Source organism: Canis lupus, chromosome 5, assembly GCF_003254725.2.
Source record: "Canis lupus dingo isolate Sandy chromosome 5, ASM325472v2, whole genome shotgun sequence".
NCBI lineage: Eukaryota > Metazoa > Chordata > Mammalia > Carnivora > Canidae > Canis > Canis lupus.
Window position 1 is genome coordinate 9,738,110 of NC_064247.1, and position 26,381 is coordinate 9,764,490.

General features: G+C 41.2%; 1 protein-coding gene across 4 annotated transcripts in view; it reads left to right on the forward strand.

Moving 5' to 3' along the window:
• Positions 1 to 26,381, forward strand: part of SIAE (sialic acid acetylesterase) — a 51,336-nt gene that overhangs the window by 13,953 nt on the left and 11,002 nt on the right. For all 4 annotated transcript variants that reach the window (XM_025465113.3, XM_025465115.3, XM_025465112.3 and 1 more), the window contains exons 2-7: positions 2,682 to 2,843; positions 10,602 to 10,777; positions 19,929 to 20,067; positions 24,185 to 24,362; positions 25,527 to 25,636; positions 26,190 to 26,323. In XM_025465113.3, the coding sequence (XP_025320898.3) occupies positions 2,720 to 2,843; positions 10,602 to 10,777; positions 19,929 to 20,067; positions 24,185 to 24,362; positions 25,527 to 25,636; positions 26,190 to 26,323 (861 nt within the window). In that variant the 5' untranslated portion in view covers positions 2,682 to 2,719. The remainder of the gene's footprint in view (positions 1 to 2,681; positions 2,844 to 10,601; positions 10,778 to 19,928; positions 20,068 to 24,184; positions 24,363 to 25,526; positions 25,637 to 26,189; positions 26,324 to 26,381) is intronic.

Below are 26,381 nucleotides of genomic sequence, written 5' to 3' on the forward strand. Positions count from 1 at the left end.
CAAATGCTAAGTGTCTTGTCTTTGACAAAAGGAATGACCAGTCCTGCCTCCTTTCTTGTTCTCCTATTTTGTCCATTGCTCAATTCCTTGGTAATGTTCCACTGTCTACTCTTATCTGGTTGGAATGTGAGCTTTATAAGGGCAGAAAGTATGACTTTTTTTTTTTTTTTAATTTACCACCAGTATCTAACTGCAGCAGAGTGGAAATTGCAGTAGCTTTGGAATCAGGTGGCTTGGTTCCAAGTCCTGACATGAACTACCTACGTGATTTAAGGTCCGTCAAAGGGGTTTGCTACATGCAGCGTGCTTGTGCCTGCCAGAAATAAGCTCCCCAGTAGAATGGAACCTCCCTGTTGCTGGAGTTTTGTGTTTTTTTTCCCCTTTGCCTTCCTTTCTTTTTCTTTTTCTTTTTTTTTTAAGATTTTATTTATTTATTCATGAGAGACACAGAGAGGCAGAGACACAGGCACAGGCAGAGGGAGAAGCAGCCTCCATGCAGGAAGCCCAATGTAGGACTGGATCCCGGGACTCTGGGATCACGCCCTGAGCCAAAGGTAGATGTTCAACCGCTGACCACCCAGGCTCCCTTTTCTTTTTCTATTATATCCCCAGTGCTTAAAATGGTGTCTGGCACACAGTAGATATCAATAAATATTTGTCGAATTAATTAATTAATATACAAGCTATTAACCAAAATTACCCAATCTAGCCGGGGAGGGGAGGGGTCAGTGTTGATCAGTAAATAACAAGATTCTACCTCCGAGTGTGAAAGATCCTTTCTTTCTTTCTTTTTTTTTTAAAAGATTTTATTTATTTATTCATAGAGATGCAGAGAGAGTGAGAGGCAGAGACACAGGCAGAGGGAGAAGCAGGCTCCATGCAGAGAGCCTGACGTGGGACTTGATCCAGGGTCTCCAGATCACGCCCTGGGCTGCAGGCGGCGCTAAACCACTGCACCACCGGGGCTGCCCCTTTCTTTCTTTGTTTTGAAAGATCCTTTCTATCTTTAAAATTCTTTAACACAGAATAGAGCCAGGCACAGTGAGGTCCAGTAAGTGTGTATTGGTGGAAACAGACGGAACTTAGAAAGATGTGCCCCAGCCTGTAAAACAGTGGCTGCACTCAGCCCTTCATTTGCACAGGCTCATGTGCAAGTGACAACCAGTTCCGTTTCCCCCTACCCTCATCCTCTCTGCTTAGCTCTTAGCCCTTTGGTTTCCAGTTTTCGTTCCATATGAAGCACCTACCCAAGACTAGGCCCTCCCACACGTGTGCCTCTCCCCTTCCCTCCAGCATGCTGCCAACCTGCTTATGCAATTGTGGGGTGTTGGAGTCTCTTCTTAGAGCATTTTGCTTGTGGTAGCTGTGCATCTTGAGCCCATTATCCAGCCTTCTGGATGATCTTTGGTTGTCATGTCAGATTTATGATGGAACTAACGCTCATGAGAGAGAGCGAGCAGAAGATGTGTAGCAACTGGGCTGTTATTCGAAGCACAGGACAAATAGGCCACCCAGTCTGTGTAGGAGACCCCATTAGCTATGCTGCCCTGTTAAGTGTGGCCTAAGGGGCCATCATCATTTGTAGCTTCCAGGGAGAAAAATGTCAACCTTGTTAGTTCTCATTCTCTGTCCTGCCTATCATTTTTGTTTAAAACCCTTAAAAAAAAATCTTAACTTTGTTAATTATTTTCTTCTAGGGATTTTAGTCTGTTTTGTTCAGACAAAATGGGACATAACTTAAGATTTTTTCCCCCCTTGTTAAGTTTTGATGAGGAACTCACTGAGATAATTTGGATAGATGCTTGTTATTAATAAAATACTTCAATATAGGCTGCATGTTAAAAATAGGAATGATCTCGTTAAAGTGAGTTCTTATTCAGTCTTGTTAGTGACTCTAGAATAGAATCTACAGTTTCAAGTGCTCTCTCTTGTTCTTTTTATATAATATAGCTTGTGAAATGGGTAAAATTGAGACGAAAGACCTCTGTTCTGACATTTTGACCTTCTGTTTCTCACCGACCTTATTTTTTCATCTTAGTTTATCTGAATTTACCTTGGAAGGAAGCAGACGTTGCAGATGTTCATAAATGCTTATTTAGAATTTTTAATGGATTGTAAAAAAAAAACACAGTAAGGGGAATTATTTGTGAGAAGTTGATACTGGTAGGATGGAAAGGGGGAAATAAAGGGTGGGGGGATAGATTCGGGAAGGCTGTGTTGGAGAGAGGCAGGTTTCTTTATTCTCAGCAACAAGGAGTGGGTGTGGTAATGGAAAGTAGGGAAAGGAAGTAGTTTATTTTTCTCATAAATACCATCTGTGGGGTGTATAAGAGGAGCATCTTAGCAATTTGTAGGTGAATGAAGTGTCAGGGCCAAGCCCAGGGCAAAGGCAGATCAAGAGCTCTGAGGGTGAGGAGGCTTGCGGTACATTGGTTGCCCTAGGTTCTTTGAGTTTTCCTTATTGGTCACCCTGTACTTTGATGCATATTGTTGGCAACTCTTCTTGTTGGGTTGCTTACCTAATTAGGAAGCATAAGATCTAGTTTTAGAAGATTAAAAGGACTGGATATATTCAAATTGGCCTGTATAAAGGCTTTATTATGTTCTTTGCTGTGTAACCAGATTCAGTTGGTGATGTATCTTCCAATGATGCTCTTCTAAGTGTTTGTTTTATATTTTAGATGTTGGTTTTCGCTTTGCCTCCTACATCAATAACTACATGGTGCTGCAGAAGGAGCCCGCAGGGGCAGTGATTTGGGGCTATGGCACATCGGAAGCCACAGTGACGGTGACTCTGTACCAAGATCAGGAAACCATCATGGAGAAAGTGACAAGTGTGAAAGGTAAGGGATCTCGCCCTCTGTTCAGCTTTTGTCTTCTTCCGCCACCTGGTGGATAATCTGAAAATGAACGCTAAGGTTCTGACTCAGGCTCTATCATCCATCCATGAAAGTTGGAGTATGTACTATGTGTGATGTCCTGAGGGTACAAAGAAACTCAACACAGAGTCAAAGTTCCTGCCCTCCAGTATCTCATGGAATAAGGGGAATGGACACCAAGTCATAAAGTTCAGTGTGATAAATACTATGATGAAAGTGTATGTAGGGTGTCATAGGATACGGAAGACAAATGTCTAATTCAGATTGGATGGTAAGATACGGTTTTCACAGAAGGTGCCTTTCGAACTGAATTATATTTGAAGGAGAGGCAGTATGGAGGAGTCCCGACAACCTAGGCTCTGGATCCACTGTCTGGGTCAGGTTGTGACTCTGTCATGTTATGACTATATAACCTCAGGCTGTGTTATTTTCTATCTCTGCGTCACAATGTCCTTATTTGTAAAGTGGAGACAATAATGATATTTAGGATTATTTCAAGGATTAAATGAATTAACACATGTAAAGTACTTAGGACAGTGCCAGGCACACAGTAAGCTGCCATCATCATCATCATTATTAATTTTATTAATAATATTAATATTATTAGCTGCCATTATTATTAATAATAATAATTTTATGTTTAGTCAGTCAAATATTTATCGAGTGCCAGTGTGCCAGATACTGTGCTAGGTACTGGTGAGACAGTGATTAGCAAGATAGATGTGGTCTCTCTCCTAAGGAAGCTTACAGGTTAGGGGAGGAGACAGAAAAATATTAAGCAATTACACATAAGTGTGTTAGGTGCCACAATGTAGAAGAGCAATGTGCCATGGAGTGCTTCGGAGAGATAATTCACTTAACCCAAGGTTTATCTTGAAAGATGAGTAGGGCAAACCAGGTAGGGGGAAGAGCCTGGAGGAAAGCCCAGAGGCACGAGTGAGCACAGGTTCTTGGAGAAAGGCGAGCAGGTTGGTTTGCTTGAACAGTGGGGTATGTGGCTACTGGCAGACGTTGGGAGAGAAGGTTTAAAATGTAGGAAGGCTTGTCTGTCACTGCTAAGGAGTGTATACTCTAGTTTGGACCGACTGTCGGATTTGTATTTTAGAAAGATTACTCTGGCAGCACTATGGAAAGTGGATTAGGGATCAGTAAGAGTAGAGGTGGTGAGAACTGTTAGCCAATTATTATGATATTCAGGCAAGAGACAATGAAGGCCTGACCTGAGGTAGTGGCTGTAGGCATGTTCAAGAAGGCTAGGACCAGAAGCCTCCAAGAGCAGACAGGTCCTACAAAGGATTCTCTGTCTAGAAGAGATTAAGCTGCATAACAGCATGTGGAGGAGCATAGCTGGAAATTACTGGATTAGGAGGCCACAGTCAGGGCTGGGTCAAGTGGAGACTGGATCAGATCTCCGTTAGAGGTAGTGGTAGAGTTATGGTGTGTTGAAGGTGAGAGGCAGGTCAGGAGGCTACTCTGGGGAGCAGTGGGGTGAATGTGGGAGTTGGTTTAAGTACTGACTTAGTTTTATATATATATATATATATATATATATATATATATATATATATATATATATATATGACCGGGAAGCCTGTGGAAGTGTTTTGGCCCTTGAAAACAAGGATTGCCTGATTAGTTCTGTCAATATCCAGTTCAGAGTGATCCAGATTCCGGTGCAGGCTCTTTGTAATTCATTTCCATTCAACAAACATTTTTAAATACTATGTACCAGCCTTAGATGCCAGGTGAGTGCCTCTAGTTCTTGGATTTCAACACTTTTTGAGGTAAGAATGTTATTGAGTGAAACTAAGAGAGTTAAAAGGAAAGCTTAAACTGATTGAGAAGTTGTTTGCCATTAGATTAAATGCTACTGGTGGCCTATAGGATAAACTGAAGATAGACTCAATTCGAGAGATGAGCAGTGCTCTCTTTTTGTGTCTATTTTAGAAATTAACAGCACAGAGAATAAATACTGGTAATCTCAGTAAATGATGTTGGTTTAGGAATCCAAAGAACCGCTGTAGTTTAAAAACAATAAATAGGATTTCCTTGGTGCTAATAATTAACATACCAATAAATATTTAGGAGACAGAGACTACATAGTACTGTAACGGTAGATACAGAAGATGTACATACATATATGCATATATATATACATATATACATATGTATGTGTGTATATATACACTTTATATATATTTGCTAGGCTCTCCACATTTGCTTAGTAGAAAAGAAAAGTATTTATTTTATGTAGATCCATAAATCTACTTATAGGGGCATCTTGCTCTGTTCTGCCCATATATATAGCATTTCAGTTTTCTTTTAACGTTCTTATGCATTATTTTTAGTTTGTTCCCCCTTCATGGGGATTGTAGGACCAAGATTTGGAGTGGCCAGAGATGAGGCAAGAGGGTAGGTAGTGACAACAAGGTGTAAAAGGTAACAATTAAGGGATGAGCCTTTCTTTTCCTTCATGGTGATAGTGAACTTGCTCACTTATCTATAGATATCAGTTGAGGGCTTATTGTGTATAAAACACCAAAGCCCTGGAAAATACAAGGAAGAATACAAATTGTGCCCATCCTCCAGGAACTCACTTTCTTGCTATCCTTTCACGTTTGGTACTTTTGATTTAAGCAGTGCTTCAGTTGCCTCACTGCAAAGCGATGTGTCATTTGAAGTTAAAATATCCAGCAACAGCTTAAGGGAACCAAGTGATTCATGGATTGTTGATGGTAATTTCACGGGAAAAGGAGTGGTTGTTATTGGTGGTGGGGCTAGATCTATTTCTTAGTCTCTCCACATTTGCTAGGTAGAGAAGAAAGGTATTTATTTTACATAGATCCATAAACCTACCGATAGGGGCATCTTGCTCTGTTCTGCACATGACGCAAAATGGGTAAAGTGTTATTTGGAGTAAAGGAGGGAGACATGTAGGAAATTTTATAGGGCACCAAGAAAATGCTTCTCAAAGGAAACATTCCAGGGTATATTGGAGGGTTGATTTCTATTTAAATTTTGATGAGGACTGGGGGATTTTCAGCTAGACTATCTCAAATTGTCACTTTGTCTCTGTTAATATTTAACTTATTACCTATAATCAATCCCCTGGGTGCCCACAACAAAATGGAATTAACAGCAGGAAGGTTTTTGTCCAGGACGACTGGCAATTAAGCTTTAGGAAAATTAAAACTTGAGGGATGATTGAGAATATGGGCCAGGTACTGGGCCTATTCAAACCATATTAACAAACAAAAACAAAAACAAAACAACAAAAAAACCCCCAACCATATTAACAAATGATGCATGATGATTCTTTCAGACACAAGGAATAAAATGGAGGAGGATAGGGTGTATCCTCTCACTCTGAGGTACCTGAGGGATGCTTGAGGGGGTGGTGGTGATGAAATGAGAGTGTGTCTCGATTTTTCATCATGATTGAGGTGAGTAGAGATATTTTCTCTAGCTTAGAAAATTACAAAAAGCTTAAACCCCTTAGAGAAGCAAACAAAACAAAACAAAACAAAACAAAACCCCTCCTGGTTGCAGTGTCAGCATGCACTGTGCTACACAATAAAATACCAAAAAAACTTAGGTACTTAAAACAACACACTTTTATCGTGACACAGTTTCTAGAGATCTGAAGCCTGGGCCATCACTCAGCTGGGTTCTCTGATCAGGGTCTCACAAGACTGAAATTAAGTGTTGGCTGGGCCGTGTTCTCATCTGGAAGCTTGGTTAGGGAATGAGCCGCTTCAAGCTCCTGTGGGCTGCCGCAGATTCATTTCCTTATGCCTATAGCATTCATGGAAGCATCTCTGCTGTTTCAAATCTCTGATCTCTAGACCTTCTTTATTTTAAAGGGCTCATGTTATTAGGTCAGGCCCACCCAAGGAAATCTCCTTTTTTTATTAACTTAAAGTCACCTGGTTAGGAACTGTAATTCCCTCTGCAAAACCCCTTTATCTTTTCCGTATAATGTAACCTAATCACAAGAATGACATCTCCTCCCTTATGCCATTTTCTGTTGGTTGGAAGCAAGTTACAAGTTCTGCATGCATTTGAGGGGAGGGGATTATATGAGGCTGTGACTTATTGGGTGTCACCTGAGGGTGTGTCTGCCATGGGATGCTCTAACTTAACTTGCATAAACAGTTTTCTCGATAGAAAAAATTTGCAAGCTTTTTTTTTTCTTCTTTTTACATTCATGTTTAACGGTGGTGGAGATGCACTTTATACAGAATAAATGCAGGTTGTAACAGGGCAGTTTGGGCACTGAGACTTCCAAGTCACTTCTGCACATCATTGAACTGATTTGCAGCTGGTGAAGTGCCAGGATTTTTGTGGGGGAAGAAGTGAACAGGGCTGCTTCTTCCAGCTCTAGGCTTTTTCTTTTGGGAAGGAATAGGTCATGGATAATTTTCCTTTTCCTCTTCTTGGCATCTGAGATTTGGCACAATAACCTGAAAAATAATTAACATCTGATGTGAACAGCCAAAAGAAAAAAACACGAAAGCACTTTATGACTAATCACGTCTTCAGACAAATTCTTTTAATGTTTTTTCCCTTTGATGATTTGTTCCCTTGATTTTGAGCTGGGGGTTGGTCAGGGAGGTGGAGAGAAAATGGAGAGAATTCTTCACTTGTGCCCTTGGCCGGAGTATGAAGAGAAGAGGGACAGGAAGAAATAGGCCACCAGGTACACTCACCCTTGGACATGGAAAGACAAAAACCTAATCAGTTTGCATGGCTTTCCTGTTGGTGTAACTCAGGGCTGGGGTTTACTCTCTGTCATTTACTGATGGGAGTGCCTAGCACACGGTAAGCACTCTAAGAAACTATATAATGAAGGAAGAACATGAATCTTCCCTGGTGGGAGAAGAAAGAATGTGAGGAAGCAGAGATTTGAATGAAACAAAAATGAGAATTTACAGAAACCTGGGCCTGGATTGGAAGAGAGGTTATAAGAGAGCAGGTGATGAGGGCCCAGAAGAAGCTGTTGCTCAGAAGGCCCATCAGGACCAGCAGAAAGCCAGCTGGATGGATGGTGAGCTTCCAACTCTTCATAGTCAATGACTCAGTTTCATTATTTGGATTCAACCCAGTGGACTTGGTGGGTCAACACAATTTCTAAAAACCATAAGTGGATTTCATCATCCTGTGTCAAGCTGGGTAAACAGTTCTTTACCCAGCCAGCCCTGAACTGACAGTCAAAAACCAATGAGTTCTCCTTGGGAAACATGGTGACTTTTGCCTTTGTCAGCCTACCCTTGCCATTAGTTGGAGAAGCAGCCTTCACGGGGGGTTGCTCTCCTTCACATATACTTAACATGGGAGGGAATCCCCCTTGTTTTAAATGAACTGTTTCTGAGTTAGTTTGACCACTAGTTAGCTCTCTACGGTGGATCTGGTTTCCCCCATGTTCCCAGGCAATAACTCCACTTAACCCTCATTATTGTGCCACAGTTTAGTTTCCTTTTACTGAGGGGAGGGGAAAACTGCTTGAAACTCAGCAAACTTGAAGAGTAGGGCAGAGGAAGTTCTCCAAAGTCTTTGAGGGAGTTGATCATTCTCAGGAGGCAGTTCATGGGAATCAGGCTCAGGTCTGGATCCTGGCTTCTCTTAGACCCTTTAGGCGCTGGAGAGAGCTCACCCACCTGCTGTGGTAAGACCGTGTTGCCATCATCTCTTGCCCAAAGGTCCCTCCTTCCCCTCATTTGTCTTTTGGTTGGGGGGCAACACAAGCTTCCAGAAGCCCTGGCGAAGGCCATTTTCTTTGCTGGATTTCGCGGGTTGAGGCCATGTGTAAGTATCAAATGAACGGCAGTGGCTAGTAGAGTGTACGGTAGTAGAGAGCTAAAAAAGTCCTGCCCGAGGTTCTTTGACCACCTTGTCAATAAATGAGTAATGTTGGTGGCAGAAGGACCGAGCTCCAGTAAGCTATGTCAGTGCAAGAAGCCTGGAAAGACCTTGGCAAGACTGTAGTTGGGCAGATTGGAGCGTCTGTCTGCTCAGAAGCACGAGCCATATGGAGCACATCGCACCTGTGCGACACAATCTGTACTCGCTGCCCACTGTTTCCAAAACAGTGATTTTTCTGCTTTAGGTGAATTATACATTTAATATGTTGATGTCTGGCTATTGGTGATATAAAAACAATAGTGAGCATTTGGTCCTGGCTTTAGTTGACCTCCAAGGGATGGATGGGAGTAGCAACCTCAGTCGATTGTACTTTTGAGAGGAGCAAGCACGCAAGCTTGCGTGGACGCCTCGAGGCTTTTGGACATTTCCCTCAAGGCTCTGAGCAATCCTGTATGGTTGGAGCTTTTACTAGTCTCCTGTTGTGCATCTGGACCTCTCAGCCTTCTGCTTGGCTTCTGCTGATTGGAGAGAACTTAGCACAGAATCTAGTACATAGTAGGCACTTGGATAGTATTTTTATAATTATCATTTTTTTTTACAGGTTGCTGTAAAAACTTTAGGGTGCTCCATTTCCAGTTCTTACCATTCTTTCCCTTTGAATTAACGTTGATCTGAACAAGGGGTAGTGGAACAAGGGGTGGGCAGGGGGTTGGGGTGACTGGGTGACAGGCACTGAGGGGGGCACTTGATGGATGAACATTGGGTGTTATGCTATATGTTGGCAAATTAAACTCCAATAAAAATATACATAACATAAAAATAAATAAAAAAGAATTAACGTTGATCTGATGGATGCAAATTAGAGATTATTTTGTATTCTTTGGCATTATGCCAAGAATATTTATTTTACAACGATCATTTCTCTATTTTATTTTTCTCACTCTCACGTCTTCAACTTTGTTCATGTTGTTTGGTTCTCTGTGGCATAATTTTGCCATTCTGAAGATATTTTCCCTAAGTTTCTGAGTATGATGTTGGCAGTGGTGGTGGTATGAGTGGGTGAGAGGTAGGAAGGTGGTAGGGGGGTGGTTCCTAAGGAATATGCTATGAATCTCTGAAATAGGGTCTTGGATAGCTTTTCATCTCCCTAATTGAGTCCGAAAACCTTGAGTCTGGTAAATAACTCTGTGAAAATAATTAATTGGGCACGTCTAAATGTCTTCTTCACAGAGAGATTAATTTATATGCTCCTACTGCTTCTTTATATGTCACTCTCTGCACTCACCTGTGAGTCTGGAGAACTCAGACCCACTGGTAGCGTTAATCCTTGGAAGCAACATGGGGTGTGGGTGGGTGATTGATGACAAGGATGATACCATCAAGTAAGGGGAAGTTCCAGATTATAAATGATTTTCTCTAACCTGTGTTCACCTTTGATTAGATAATTTCAAATTTGTTTGGGGCCCTGTGTAAATCTATTGGGTTATGATTCTATTAATATTGACAGTTGGTTAGTTTAATAGGAATTTCTACTTTGCGTTTTTTTTTAAATTAAACTCCCTGAATTTTAATCTCGGTTTTTGTCTATTCTCATTTAGGATTATAGCTGGCTGATTTATTTTTCTTATAAATGCTTCAGTTACAAGGAAGGAGGGACTAGCACAGATTAAGCATAGAAATGCTGTTGCTTTTGTTATTTTGTATTTGCTTGTGTGAAATTTGGCCCATCTTCATATCTTTGAGTTCAGTCCATCACAATGACTGCGTTTAGCCACAAATGAGTGTGATGCATGGCAGGACTGGACTTTAATTTCATTTTAATTGATTGATTAATTCCTTGGAGCCTTTCAATGATTTCAGCACACTCTAATAGCTGGATGGTGGTACTGGATCCTATGAAGCCTGGTGGACCTTATGAGGTGATGGCACAGCAGACATTTGGGAAAACGAACTTCACCCTGAGAGTTCATGATGTCTTATTTGGAGATGTCTGGCTTTGCAGTGGGCAGAGTAACATGCAGATGACGGTTTCACAGGTAATTTACAGAATCTCAGTGTTAATAAATAATGTTGATGATGAAGAAGAAGAAAAAGAAGGAGGAAGAAGGGGGCAAGAATTTTTTTTTAAACCATGGACTAAGGTCTTTTCTAAGTGTGTGGCATGTAATAATTAATTTAACTTAATGAGGTAAGTACGGTTGTTCATCTCACAGATGAGGACACTGGTCCTCATCTAACGGAGGTTAATTTACCTACTTAGGTCACACAGTTAATAGTGGTGCCAGATATGAACAGGCAATGTGACTCCAGAGCCTGCTTTCTTAATCACACCTAGTTCAGTGTAAAGGTGCAGGGCACTGTTTTCTCTCCTTTCTGAGCTAAAGGCAGAAGCTGAAGCATCTGACGGTCAGGCGGATTTCACATCAAATTGAAAGATAAAGTAGATTACTCTTCTTTTTGATAGGTTTTAGAAGATGAGCTTCTGGAGAGAGCCTCAGAAATCAAAACAATTAGATTTTGTGTTAAGCTATGCGTCTAATATAATACATGTCTTTTGTTGTCATGGAGATTTAACAAATTGAGACTGAATGTTGGCTTTGCCTTTTACCAGTTGTGTGACTTGGAGCAAATCACTTTGTATTTCTGAGACTTTGTTTTCAAAATGTGCTTTTTAAAAACAATTGTGGTTAAAATGAATATAGCATCATATTTATCATTTTAACCATTGCTAAGTATACAACTCAGTGGCATTAAATATATTCACAGTCCTATGTGTACCTATCACCACTATCTGTATGCAGAATTGTTTCTTCATCCCCAACATAAACTCTGTACCCCTTAAACAATAAGTCCTCCTTTTCCCCTTCTCCCAGCCCCCTGATAACTTCTTTTCTGCTTTCTCTCTATGAATTTGCCTCTTCTTAGTACCTCGGTTTTTGGTGTACCTCCTTGGCTGGATTTATTCATTCCTAAATATTCAATTCTTTTAGATGCTATTGTAAATGGAATCATGCAATCCTTGTCCTTCTGTGTCTGACTTATTTTACTAAGCATAATGTTTTCAGGGTCTATCCATGTTGTAGCATATATTGAAATTTTGTCCCTTTTTATGACTGAATTGTATTCCATTGTGTATGCCACATTTTGTTTATCCATTCTTCTGTTGATGGACGCTTGGGAGGTTTCTGTTTTTTGGCTATTGTGAATGATGCTGCTATGAGCATTGCTCTAGAGATATCTCTTCCAGTCCCTGCTTTCAATGTTTTTGGGTATATACCTATGAGTGAAATTGCTGGATCATCTGTTAGTTTTATATTTAACTTTTGAGGAACCACCAAACCATTTTTTCCACAGTGCCTGTACTATTTTACGTTCCTACCAGCTTTCTGCAAAGGTTTTGATTTCTTTAGCACATGTTACTTTCTGGCTTTTCTTAAATTAAAAAAATATTTTTATTATAGTCATGCTAGTAGATATGAAGTGGTATTTCATTGTGGTTTTGATTTGCATTTCCCTAATGTTTAATGATATTGAGTGTTACTTCATGTACTTATTGGTCATTTATATATCTTTGGAGAAATGTCTAAGTTCTTTGCCCCTTTTTTCAATTGGGTTGTTGTTGAATTGTAGGAATTATGTACATATTCTAGATATTAAACATTTTTCAGATCTTTGACTTGCAAATATTTTCCCATTCTGTAGGCTGTCATTTTTTTCACTTTCTCGAGTGTGTCCTTTGATACACAAAAGTTCGGTGAAGTCTAGTTTATTTTTTTTCTGTTGTCTGTGGTTTGGGTGTCATATTCATGAAATTGTTGCCAAATCCGGTGTCGCAATGTTGTCTTCTAAGAATTCTATAGTTCTAGGTCTTTGATCCATTTTTTTGAGTCGATTTTTATATATGGTATGAGGTGAAGGTCTAATTTCATTCTCTTGCAAATAGATATCCGGTTCTTCCAGAAGAACTTGTTGAAGACTGTCCTTGCCCCCATTGAACTCTTGGAACTCCCAACTGACCATATATGTGAGGGTTTATTTCTGGCTTCCTATTTTATTCTGTTGGTCTATATGTCTCTGCTTATGCCAGTACCATACTCTTTTTTTTTTTTTTTAAAGATTTTATTCATGAGACAGAGAGAGAGAGAGAGAGAGAGAGAGAGGCAGAGACACAGGCAGAGGGAGAGGCAGGTTCCATGCAGGGAGCCGATGTGGGACTTGATCCCGGGTCTCCAGGCCCAGGCCTTGGGCTGAAGGCAGTGCTAAACCACTGAGCCACCTGGGCTACCCCTTACTCTTTTAATTACTGTAGCTTTGTAGTAGGTTTCAAAGTTGGGAAGTATGAGTCTTCCAAATTTATTCTTCTTTTTCAAGATTGTTTTGGCTATTTAGGGTTGCTTGCAATTCCATATGAATGTGAGGATATACTTTTCCATTTCTGGGAAAAAAGGCTGTTGGAACTTTGTTAGTTATTATGTTGAATCTGTAGATTGCTTTGGGTGATGTTGACATTTTAATGGTGTTAAGCCTTCCTGATATGAAGGGATGTTTTCCCATTAATTTAGATCTTTACTTTTTTCAGCAATGTTTTACAGTTTTCAGTGTACACATCTTTTACCTCCATTGCTAGATTTATTCCTAAGTACTTAATTCTTTTTAATACAATTGTAAATAAAATTTCTTTCTTAGTTTCCTCTTAGCACTGCTCATTGCTGGTGTATAGAGACAAGTGATTTTTGCATGTTGATCTTGTACCCCGAAACTGCTGAATTAGTTTATTCTGGTAGCTTTCTTGTGGATTTTTTGGGTTTTCTAATATAAGAGCATATCATCTGTGGATAGAGATAGGTTTACCTATTTGAATGCCTTTTATTTCTTTTTTCTTATCTAATAGCTCTGGCTAATACTTCTAGTACAATATTGAATAGTAGTGATGAAAACAGACATCCATGTCTTGTCCTGGTTTTAGGAGGAAAGCTTTCACTCTTTTACCACTGAGTGTGATGTTACTTGTGGGTTTTCCCATAAATGCCTTTTATCATATTGAGGAGTTTTCCCTCTATAAAAACTGTTTTTTTTTATCATGAAGGTATGATGAATTTTGTTAAATGTCTTAGAATTAGTTTTCATGAGTATACTACAATAGTGATTATATCTGACCTAATTTACAGATTAAATTATTGTGTTTGTTTCTAAAAGGCCTTTATAAATTGAAAACTGCTGTTCAAATATAAGATATCACCATTAAAAAACTTTTTATTTTAAAAAGTTTCAAGCACACACAAAAGATATTTATATGCACCTATATACTCATCACTTAGATTGACAGGTGTTAATATTTTGCCATATTTGGTTTATCTATTTGTGTGTGTGTGTGTGTGTGTGTGAACTATCTCAAGGTAAGTGGTAGACCTCTTGATGCTTTAATTAGGCATCATATATGAAATTGATATATATTCATATGTCAAATGAATATGTTTATATATGATTTTTTCTTTCACAGAAATAAATAATAGGCTACTGATGACTCTTTTTGCTCACCTTTTTCATAACTTAGGATTTCTTTAGTTGGCATCCATTCTTCTTCTTCTTCTTCTTTTCTTCTTCTTCTTCTTCTTCTTCTTCTTCTTCTTCTTCTTCTTCTTTTTTTTTTTGGCATCAATTCTTTTTTCTCTGTTTCAGTCATGGTCTTTGAAGGTGAACAGTTCTTAAATTTTGAGACCTCACATATTTTCTCCTTTATTATAACTATGTAGGGACTTCCCTAGGCTCTATGTACCCTGCTAGAATGTTGGGTGGAAGAGCACTGGGTAGGCTTCCAAGGGAGTACATGGAGAATTGAGTGGGATAGGACAGTGGAATGCTGACTTGCCAATATGGTGGTCAGCGATGAAAGTCACTTTGAAGAGTTCCTATCTTTGTTGCTATTAGAGAATGGGTCTCCTCTAATAGACTATGAGTGAGGTCTCTTCAGTAAAGCTGTATAAAAAAGGACACTCAAGAAGTTACTGAGGGAAGCACACCTCTTAGTTTGGTATTCTAGCAAGGCAGCAGTGGTAGAAAAAAAGCCGTGGTGCTATATGTCTTCAGCCCTCAGCTTTCTTTTTAAGATCAGCTCTACTTTCTCAAACACAAAAACTGTTTAGAATAAAGAGAGAGGATTTCTGGATAGGGTACCGTGGGATGAGTGCTTTGGGCCTCAGAATTGTCATTGTTTCATTTGTTTGGTGGGAGCTATCTGATTTAAAATAAAAGTAAGGGAGACCATTGTTGTTTCATTTAAATTGGAATCAGGGTTGGACAGTGGATTAGCAAGTTCATAGACATATTGAAACTCTGTCAGCTTAAAATATTGCTGAAAGAGGAGTAAAGATTTTTTTGTGCAATATCAGAACTTTAGAGATTTAAGTTCTTTGGCACATTTGAAATCGGGATTGATTTTCTTTGCTCATCTGTATGTTCTGATTTTTCTATAATGAGCATCAAATAACTATAATTTTTAAAAGCTATAAAAACAAGAAACTGATATTGACTTAACTAATCTCTTAAATATTTATCAAAGGCTCAGTTTACAATAAGGACTCAAGTTATAGAAACAAGAATCTTAGGAATAAATTATTTAATTTACATTATGGGTTGGCGCAGATATGTTCTGCATACTTTGATTTGTTTCCTTTAATAGGCTAAGAACTTGAAAAGATTATTATCTCTCCAGTTCTTCCTCTAAAACTTAATTTCTTCTCAAGTTGATTTTTATTTCCCTGACTTTCTCATATTATCTACTTCTCAATTTTTGAGAAATACATATGTTTGTTTTTTTTTTTTTTTTTTTTTTTTTTTTTTTTTTTTTTAAATTTTTTATTTATTTATGATAGTCACAGAGAGAGAGAGAGAGGCGCAGAGACACAGGCAGAGGGAGAAGCAGGCTCCATGCACCGGGAGCCCGATGTGGGATTCGATACCGGGTCTCCAGGATCACGCCCTGGGCCAAAGGCAGGCGCCAAACCGCTGCGCCACCCAGGGATCCCAGAAATACATATGTTTGAGATTTAAAAATCTCTATGACACTATGATCTCAATTCATTTATCTTCAGATTATGAAATTGAATCCTTTCACTTACTTTATGATTTCTTGTTTTGCTTCTATTGCTTCTACCCGATTGCTTTTTTTCTTTTTCTTTTGTTAACCAATTACTAAATAATACTACTAAAAAGATCCTACTCTGGACATATCTACTTCATTTTTTTATTAGTTTTGTAATTCAGAATCTAAATTCTTGTGTTTATGGCTTCATAACTGATGTGTTATTTACTGTTGTTTCCTGCCCTGCTTAAATATATGGACAACTTTGAATTTAAATGTTTATTAAGGTGAACTTTAACTGTGTTCCCTTTTAGTGCTAGTGAATGGAAGCAAAATTGAAGTTTTGTATCTTGAGAGAAAGCATGGTTTTGTATAGAAGTGGGATTGCTGTTAACTCACTAAGGAAAACAGTACTTTCCTTAATGCTTTAATTGTAGTTTCCTGTTTGCACAGAAAGGCATGGACCAGATGTATTTGTATCTATACAGTCAGGTTCTCAATAGCAGTCTATGCCAGGGGATCGCATCCCATTTTCTGTCAAGCTAAATCAGATTTTGATATTGTTAAGAGTGAACACATTCTCTCTGACTAGAATTTACTCTTACGCATCTTGTGCATTAGACTAAGGATACAAGCTCTGAGATACAGGGAGATAGAAAAAAAGATTCCTTCTGACACAGCCAAGTGTTCATTTTTTATTTTTTTGTTTTAAATCATGCACTTAGTTTGTAAGACAGCATTTTAGGTGCTGACGGTATCCAAAGCCAAGTTTTCCAGTCTCTTAGCACTATGTAGAACTTTGTTTTTTGATCAAAAAGATGCTTTATATGACTCCTCTTTTATCCCTTTTGCTCCTTTTCCTCTAAAGACTCCCAGCACACAAGACACACACACACATACACACATGTACATGCATGTGCACGCACACACACATGTACACACACATGGTGTCTCTCTCTTCTCTTTGCCCCCCTCCACATGACTTTTCTGAGGAGGTAAGATTTCTACTATAACCTACCACTCTTCACATTCAAATGAAGGAAATGGCAGATTGTATGCCCATCTTGTTGTTAGGGTAAAGTGGAATTTTAAGATTGAGTGTTATTTATAACGCTGAGTGAGATGTGTATAAATGGAGAAAAGTCTAAACGTTCATCTGTTGCCTCCTAAGTCAGGGTAGGTCTTAAGACTTGGATATTTCTAGCTAGGCTTAGAAGAAGATGGCCAGTGTTAGGAAACCCAGTTTTCAATATCGTGGCAATCCTGACATTCCTCCTTTACACGTAGAGAAGTCAAAATCCAGAAGCAAAGGGCTGGTACCATATTACAATAAAAGATTCATGGGAGTTATGATGGCTGGCTTGTTTATAGTTATTCCCTCTACTTTAAAACTGCTCAGTTATACTGTAGTAGGAGAAGGGACCGCAACGTACAGAATCCAGATTCTTTTAAGTAGAGCTCCCCGCGTGTCCCCGGCGCACACACACATACTCTCACACACATGCCTTGCTCCCTCATGCAGACCCCATGCCAAGATTCTTTGAGGAAAATAGATTCTTGACGTTTCTTCATTAATTCAAGAATGTGGCATAAAGGTTACAAAATGAACACCGGCGAGCAGCTGCTTTGATGGTGAACTGGGGGTCCCTGGAGAGGCAGTGGGTCTCCCTCTCAGCCGCAGCAGCCTTAATGACTTCAAATACCTTGGTATTCATTTACATCCTCATTTAAATACTTGGTAGAAAAATAATTACACTGAGGTGTTTGATGAGATGAAATTTGATCTCAGCAGATGGAGTAAGGCTTCCCCTTTGATCAGCCGGGGAAACCAAGTGTCATTTAAATGAAAATCTTCCTGAAATCTCTTTATTCCTAAATTCACTGCCAATATCCCCGAGGAAGCGCTTCCAATCGAGAGGGCTTGGTGACACTGGGAAAGGACACCAATTTCAGAAAGAATTGTCATCAGGTAGAGCAAGAATCGCCCCCCACCCCAGCACCACCCTTTTTAACACTTGCTGTGGCTTTCGAGTTTGGGCTTGAAACAGTACACAAATGTGAGTTTGAAAAAGGGACTTTTTCCCAGCCCGGGGTTGGGATCCGGCTCCATGTGCTGGTAAACCTAGGACCGTGTCGGCCTTGCCCTGCTCCACGGGGCTAGCAGCGGGTCTCCGCGACCCGTCGCCGGTTGGTCCACACCGCCTGCCCACACTGGCATCTCACGGAGGCACTCGAGTTCCCAGTCGCTGCGGAAGCCCGTGTGGGTGGAGAGAAAGGAAGGCGGTTTCATCCCCCGTTTCCATGGCAGCAACGTAGGATCCTTAGCGCTCAGAGCAGAGCTGATTTCTAGGGAGGTGACATTTTACAGGTACTTGCTGCTGAAAAATAATTTTCCTGCCAGAATAGACTGTGGAGCTCTGTAGCCTGTTTTTACTCTTTTGCTGTTTGTTTTACAGTAGGCTTGCCAGGCAGGATTCTGAACAAACAGGTCTGGATTTCCTATGGAACTTTCCGGAGACCGTATATAATCTCTGTCCTGCTAGCAGGAAGGCCTGTAACCCTGACCGGCTAGAGCTGCTGTCACCCAGGGGGCATTTCAAGCTGTGGCTCCCCACCCCAGACATTTCATTTGCAGCTGGCCCGGCTTATTGGCCGCAGCAGGCTCCGTGGCAAGTCAAAAAAAGTGGTGCAAGGGGCAGCCTCTTTCAATGAAATGCCCTGTGGGGGCCACCCTGGCTGCTCCAGGGTTTCTCTCCACCGTGGGCTGGAGGGCCAGCTGTATTCCCCGTGGTGGGTGGGAGGGAGATGGAGCCAGCTGCACACTCTGTGGCTAGAGGCCAATGGAAAGAATCCCAGCCTCCTGCGCCTCTCGCTGTGGCAGTTCTGTCAGCTGGAGCTCTTCTTGTTCCCTGAGGCCAATGATAACTGGGCTTCCTGATGCTCCTGTTAGCCCTTTGTTTTGGGAAAACCAGACGAGGCCAGGGGAGTAGAGAGAAGATGAGGAAACACACACACACACACACACAAATAACAAAACAAAACAATATATTTACAATACATTCTTTTTTTTAAAAAATTTTTATTTGTTTATGAAAGTCACAGAGAGAGAGAGAGAGGCAGAGACACAGGCAGAGGGAGAAGCAGGCTCCATGCACCGGGAGCCCAACGTGGGATTCGATCCAGGGTCTCCCAGATCGCGCCCTGGGCCAAAGGCAGGCGCCAAACCGCTGCGCCACCCAGGGATCCCTGCAATACATTCTTAAAGAAAAAACTAGCTGCAAAGTCAGGATGGGAGGAAATAGCACTTTTGAGTAAGCTCGTAGAAGAATGACTAACAAAGAAACCACTCAGTAGAGCTCATCCTCATCCAGAAAAGGTCCAAGCCATTGCTGTCATGCTCTTGGCAACTGGGGAGGTTTTGGGAAGGGATTTGGGAAAAAAGTGGTTTCTTTGGATGGATGCTTTTCTTTGTCTGGTTCCTTGGGCGTGCTCTCAGCAGTCACAGCGAACACCACCTTTCAAACTGCCATGCGTCCCGTGCTTTTCTTGGGTGATGTGCCAGGATGAGATGAGAATATAAGCATTTGAGACTTTTTGTATGTTTCAATCCTTCTACAGTTGTGTTTCTCAGGTGTGTTCCTTTGGAAGACACCTCTCTCATGTGCTGTGGATTACACAAATCTACCTCCCCCCTGGCCTTTTGGGCTCCATTTTGAAAAGAAGTTAATGCTAAGTTTATATCATCAGATACTTTTTCTGAAGTGAAGTATTTTAGTTTTTTTATTTTAGTTTTAAGATATCACAGTGGTCTAATTGGTAGTTGACCTTCAGCCTAGACCTCATCTAATTCAGACTTGCTCTTGGAGATCTCACATTTCACTGTATTCCTGCTTTCTTCGGGGATGTGGTTCATCATGGTCTTTGTTCATCAAGGTGGATCAAGCTGACTCAGACAAGCCCATCTCTGGTTTTGGTTATTTATTTGATTGATCTTGGTATATGAAGGCTCAGTAGGAGGTCAGAGGGTTGGCAGTGTTTATTAAGAGTAGGATAGTTGACCACCCACTAGGTGGGGGTAAGAAATGACATTGCTGTTTCTTTTCTAGATATTCAATGCCACCAGGGAGCTGGCTAACACCGCAGCCTATCAGTCTGTCCGTATATTCTCCGTGTCACTCATTCAGGCAGAGCAGGAGCTGGAGGATCTTGCTAAGGTTGACTTGCAGTGGGCTAAGCCCACCACAGGTAAGCGATCGCTGGAACATGAGCCATCTCTTACATGATGGATCAGTGCCCTGGGTGGAATCCGTAATCCCGGATTCGGTTCTGATCTATTTATCATGATCCCACCATCCTTTTCCTCATTCCTTGTTGACTGGCCACCCGATTCCTGACAGTAGCCATTTCACGTTCCCTCCCAAGATCCCACCAGTGACTCTTCCGTCTTGTTATGAGCAATGATGCTTCCTTGAGCTTCACTGAACACACTGAGGCCATGCAGTATGAGCTCCGCCAGCGTCTCTCCCCACTGCCTCAACACGCTTCTCCTTTCTCCCCCTTCCTTTGTTTCTGTGTCTGAACCCAACTGACTGGTGTCCTTTCAGGGCTGCTTTTGATGCGGGGGCCACCCCCTCCATGGCCTTTCTTTTACCCCTTGAGCTCTGGTCTTCCACGCCCCTGTCCATTCAGCATTGAATCTTTATTTCCTGCCTGTTCTGTGTCAGGCTTTGTGTTGGGCCCCAAGGATACAGCAGTGAGCAGGACAGGCACAGGCCCTGCTCTCAGATTTAGTCTTTCTTTTATTCTAATGAAACAAAGCAAAATGAAACTTAACAAACACCCTTCTCATGATGCCTCACCTCTTTCTGTCGCTTTGTTAAGCTTTCCTAGAACATCTTTTGTTCTCATTCTCTTCACTGCCTTTCCATGTGTTCTTTGTAATTTGGTTTCTGCTTCCATCTCAACAACTTGTTCACCTCAAGGCTACTGCTGCTCTTCCAATTATATACTGGATTCTCTGGCCCTTGACGCTGCTGACCACCGCTTTTAGAAACTGCATGTTCAAAAAAAAATAAAAATAAAAATAAAAATAAAAATAAAAATAAAAATAAAAATAAAAATAAAGAAACTGCATGTTCCAGGGGCGCCTGGGCGGCTCAGTCAGTGGAATGTCTGACTTGATTTTGGCGCAAGTTGTGATCTCAGGGTCCTGGGATTGAGCCCCGTGGCTGGCTCTGTGCTCAGTTGGGAGTCTGTTTGGGATTCTCCCTCTCCCTCTGCCCTAATAGAAAGCACTGTTGCTTTCTTTCTCTCTGTCTCTAAAATAAAGTAAGCTAATAAATAAATAAATCAGTCTTAAAAAAGTAGAAACTGCACACTCTTCTTGGCTTGCATGGTCCTCTTCCTAATGCTTCTCCTCTGACTTCTCTCTCTCTCTCTCTCTCTCTCTCGTTTTTCTTTCTTCAGTCTCTTCCTCCAGATGTGGTCCCTTGTGCTTTTTCTTATCCCTTTTCTTTTTTTTGTCTGTACCTGCTTTACTTTGGTAATCTCTGCTCCCACATTTAAAAAAAATTTAAATTCAGTTAATTAACGTATAATGTATTATTGATTTCAGGGGGTAGAGGTCAGTGATTCATCAGTCTTATATAACACCCAGTGCTCATCACATCACACATCTTCCTTAATGTCCATCACCCAGTTACCCTGTCTCCCCCAACCCCTCCCCTCCAATGACCCTCAGTTTGTTTCCTGTGATTAAGAGTCTCTTATGGCTTGTCTCTGTCTCTGATTTCATCTTGTTTTATTTTTCCCTCCCTTCCCCTATGATCCTCTCTTTTGTTTCTTAAATTCCACATTTGAGTGAAATCATATAATTGTCTGTCTCTGATTGACTTATTTTGCTTAGCATAATATCCTCTAGTTCCATCCACGTTGTTGCAAATGGCAAGATTCCATTTTTTGATGGCTAATATTCCTCTATCCATTCATCTGTTGATGGACATCTGGGCTCTTTCCACAGTTTGGCTATTGTGAACATCGCTGCTATGAACATTGGAGTGCAGGTGCCCCTTTGGATCACTATGTTTGTATCTTGGGGTTAATACCTAGTAGTGTAATTGCTGGGTCATAGGGTAGTTCTCTTTTTAACTTTTTGAGGAACCTCCACACTGTTTTCTAGAGTGGCTGCACCAGCTCGCATTCCTATCAAAAGTGTAAAAGGGTTCCCCTTTCTCCTCATCCTCACCAACATCTGTCATTTCCTGTCTGCTCCCACATTTTCAAGTGTTAATTCATTCAACAAATGTTCAAGAGGCTGCTGTCTGCTAAGCACTGTTCTGAATGCTTGAGGAGGGATGGCAGTGAATAAGACAGGCAAGAACACTTGATCTCATGGAGCTTGCATTCTAGAGTGGAGGAATACAGGAAATGAATAATAAAATCAGTACATTATATACAAAGTGTCTGATACTACTCAGTATCACACTATCTGAATTCAGGCACTGATTCAATTTGGGTAAATTTTTAGATAAATCTTTTGGCCTATGAACTTTCCCTATATGTTACCCAAAACTCAGGAATCCATTAGATTTGGATAATACATTATACCTTGCTATCACCTCCCTTTCACTCTAAATTTAGAGACCAAATACATTGTTGAGTATCAAGGGATAGGGAAGATGGTGAGCAAGCTAATGAGACAAAAATACATAAATAAAATACATAAGGGAAGGGGGTACAGTAGGACTGTTGGGGCTGGGACAGGGTTGTGGTTTTCAGGGGGTAGAGGTCAGTGATACATCAGTCAGTTGAGAGTGGCCATGGAGGTCCCAATTGAGAAAGGTGAGGCATTGCAGGTATCTGAGGAAGAGCCCAGTAGATCATGGCGCTCTCATATTCTAAATTCCTGCTGCCTCTCCTACTATTGTCACATCTCTGACCCTGGCTGGGAAGGTTCTCTGATATTAAGGACTCGTGATTAGATGGGAGCCACCTGGATAATTCAGGACAATCAAGGTCCTCAACCCTGGTCACACCTACAAAGTCCCCATAGCCATGTAAAGTAACATTTCCACAGATGGCAGGCATTAGGGTGTGGACACTTTCTTTTTTTAACTTTAAAACATTTTTAAAAATTTATTTATTCATGAGAGACATAGAGCACGAGAGAGAAAGAGGCAGAGACACAGGCAGAGGGAGAAGCAGGCTCCATGCAGGGAGTCAGGCATGGGACTCAATCCCAGGTCTCCAGGATCACAACCCGGGCTGAAGGTGGCGCTAAACCGCCGAGCCACCTGGGCTGCCTGGGTGTGGACACTTTGGATGGTGGGGCTGCCTTCCATGCATTCTCATTCCCAGGCATTTCCAAGTGGCTTTCTGGCTTTCTGCTTTCTTTCCTCCAAGATGTGACTCCCATCTTACCTTCTGCTGTTCTCCTTTTGTGGTCTAGGCGCCAAATACTTTCAATATTTTTCCTGCTCTGTATGCCTACTTACATTGTTTCTTCTGCCTGGAATGCCAGCTGTGTACCCCCACCCCCTATTTACCTTTTCCTTCTACCTACCCATCAGTAGATCCCTCTTGACACCAGCTACCTACAGCCACCCAACACCAGCCAACAGACATTTACTGAGACTCCATCAGGTACTAGACATGGGGGAAGCAGAAGTAAATAAGATAAGGTTCCTGCCTTCGAGCAGCTAATAGTTTAGGGGGGTAAGGGAAACACTCTGCATAGAGTGTTATGGAAGCTCAGGGGAGGGGGTCAGTTTTATTAGGCTTTTTGTGATCTGCCTTTCATTCACTATCCTTTCTTTTGCTGTTAAAACCCCTTACTACTTGTTTGTACCCCTGGAAGCACTTAACCATATTTTGCCGTATATTTTATGCAAGTAAATGTCTATTTTTTAAAGAATTTATTTATTTATTCATGAGAGACCCACAGAGAGAGGCAGAGACACAGGCAGAGGGAGAAGCAGGCTCCCTGTGGGGAGCCCAATGTGGGACTCAATCCCAGGACCCTGGGATCACGCCCTGAGCCAAAGGTAGACACTCAACCACTGAGCCGCCCGGGTGTCCTGCAGGTAAATGTCTTATTCTGTAGAATGTCTGCTATGAGGAGAGCTTCCATGTCTCTCTCTATCTCTTTATTTACTGTATCTCAACCATCTAGAAGTGCCTGGCACCTAGAAGGTGCTCAGTCCATTTTATTTCATTCGAAATGGATTTGAATTCCCAGTATTACACTCTCAACTTTTTGAGTACCTGTATTGTTTGGATCTTTTGCAGTGCCAATCCAGTGACTTATATGTAGTTGTAGAACTACTATGTTTCTGACTCATTTTCTTTAACTTTTCCTGAACAGAGAACTTAGGCCATGGAATTTTCCAGTACATGTCAGCAGTGTGCTGGCTCTTTGGGCGTAACTTGTATGACACTCTGCAGTACCCCATTGGGCTGATCTCCTCCTCGTGGGGTGGGACACCCATTGAAGCCTGGTCATCTGAAAGGTCGCTGAAAGCCTGTGGCGTTCCTACACAAGGGTAAGAAAGTATCCTGCAGTCTGGGAAAAATATCTAGGAAGTTTTATAAGAGAGAAGGATCATGGTTTTTTTTGGGGAGTCAGTTATTTGTGGAGTGTCCAAATATGTACTGAATGTATATAACTTAGTCCTTGGACATGTGAGATGTTATTTCCACTGTCATTAGCACCACACTTATCTGAGAATATGTCAAGATGCAATTATGATCCTTTTCCTTAATATTAGTAATAGCTAATACTTACTGAAAGCTTCCTCTATGTTGGATACTGTTGTAATCATTTTATATGTATTAATTCACTTAGTACTCCCAACAACCTCTAGAAGTGTAGATACTATCAACATACTGTGGATAAAATCCCAACACTAACAGCAACACAGAGATTAAAGTATGGGAACTGCTTTCACAGATGCTGTTTCATTAAATCTGGGAAGACCCATGGGGGAGGATTGGGCTCTTGGTGTAGCTCTTGGTATAGACATACCTGTGGGAGAGGGAAGACGTTCGGCTTTGGAACTGAGAGAATGGCCTACATAGAGTGGGAGGGATCTAAAACCAGGCTTTCCAGATCTCTGAGGATGTCAAGGGATGCCACCAAGTGTGTGGGGAAGTGGGCATTCTCATATACAGCTGCCATGAGTATAAACTCACATATGTATCTTTCAGAGAAATTTAGGAATGTGTTCAAAGCCTTGAAAAAATGTGCCCTTTGACCCAGCAATTCCATTTCTGGGAATTTATCTTAAGAACATAATTAAGCCTATAGGCAGTGATTTTCGCTATAAGGAAGATAAGCAGAAAGCTTAAAAAACATCCAAGTGTCTATCCACTGAGTACCAGTTAAATAAATTTATTGTCTGCCTGAGACACAGATAATAAAACACTCCTCCTCTCTGGTTTTAGTGACCTCATCTGGAAACTGGGATGGCCCCCTCTGAACTCCTAGAAAGTTGACTGATACACTTATCCTGGAAGAACCAGGATAGATATGAAAGTTGGAGGCTGTTCACATATTTTTGTGTGAAACAGAGTGTTTCAATCTGATTCTGTGTTGCTTTCATCAGAATTTTATGCCAAGCAAAAGCTGGATAGATACCCAGTTTAGGGATTGTCACGTGATCAGTCACTAGCTCTCTCGTGACACTTGCACATCTTATCAATTGTAGGTTCACTCAATCTAATTCTGTGACTGGTCCCAGTAACCACTCTGTTCTCTGGAATGCCATGATCCACCCACTGCATAATATGACTCTGAAAGGGGTGATATGGTACCAGGGTGAGTGCTTATTTTGCTGTTTCTTCATTGTATCAGTTAGTTTTTGCTGCATAACAAACCACCCCAGAACTTAGTGACTTAAAAAAATAACAGTCTTATTCAGCTGACCATTTGGTGGATTATTAGGGTAGTTTTCCTGCATAGACTGCTTTAGTTAATTTCTGTTGGGATCTTTTATGTGCCTTTGGCCACCTGGCAGGTGTCTGGTGGCTAGACAACCTAGGATGGCCTCTCCCTTCTGTCTGTTGACTGCTGTGGCATCACAGTACTCAGGTGGCCTCCCAGCCTTGAGCAAATTGGTTTGACTTCTTTATCATTTATGTAGCAGTCTCAGGGATCCAGTGTATCAAGAGAGAGCAAAGTCCAAGGCTCTTCAAGCCTTTGCTTGCCTCCCATTTGCTGAGGCCCCCCTTGGCCAGAACAAGTCAGAAGCCCAGTCCAAAGAGACCGTAGGAAGGCCCACTCTCTAAAGGTATGGATAGAGGTTGGGGAGCAATGTGTGGTTGTGTTTGCATCCCCCCCAAACTCCTCTCATGATCTGGACTGTTTTTAGGGGAGTCCAATATGAATTTTAACAGGGATCTGTACAACTGCACATTCCCTGCACTCATTGAAGACTGGCGCCAAACCTTTCACCATGGCTCCCAGGGGCAGACCGAGCGCTTCTTCCCATTTGGATTTGTCCAGGTATGTGTGGGGAGGGAGAAGGGTTGGTCCATTGGTGTGGGGGTATGTTGTGCAATCC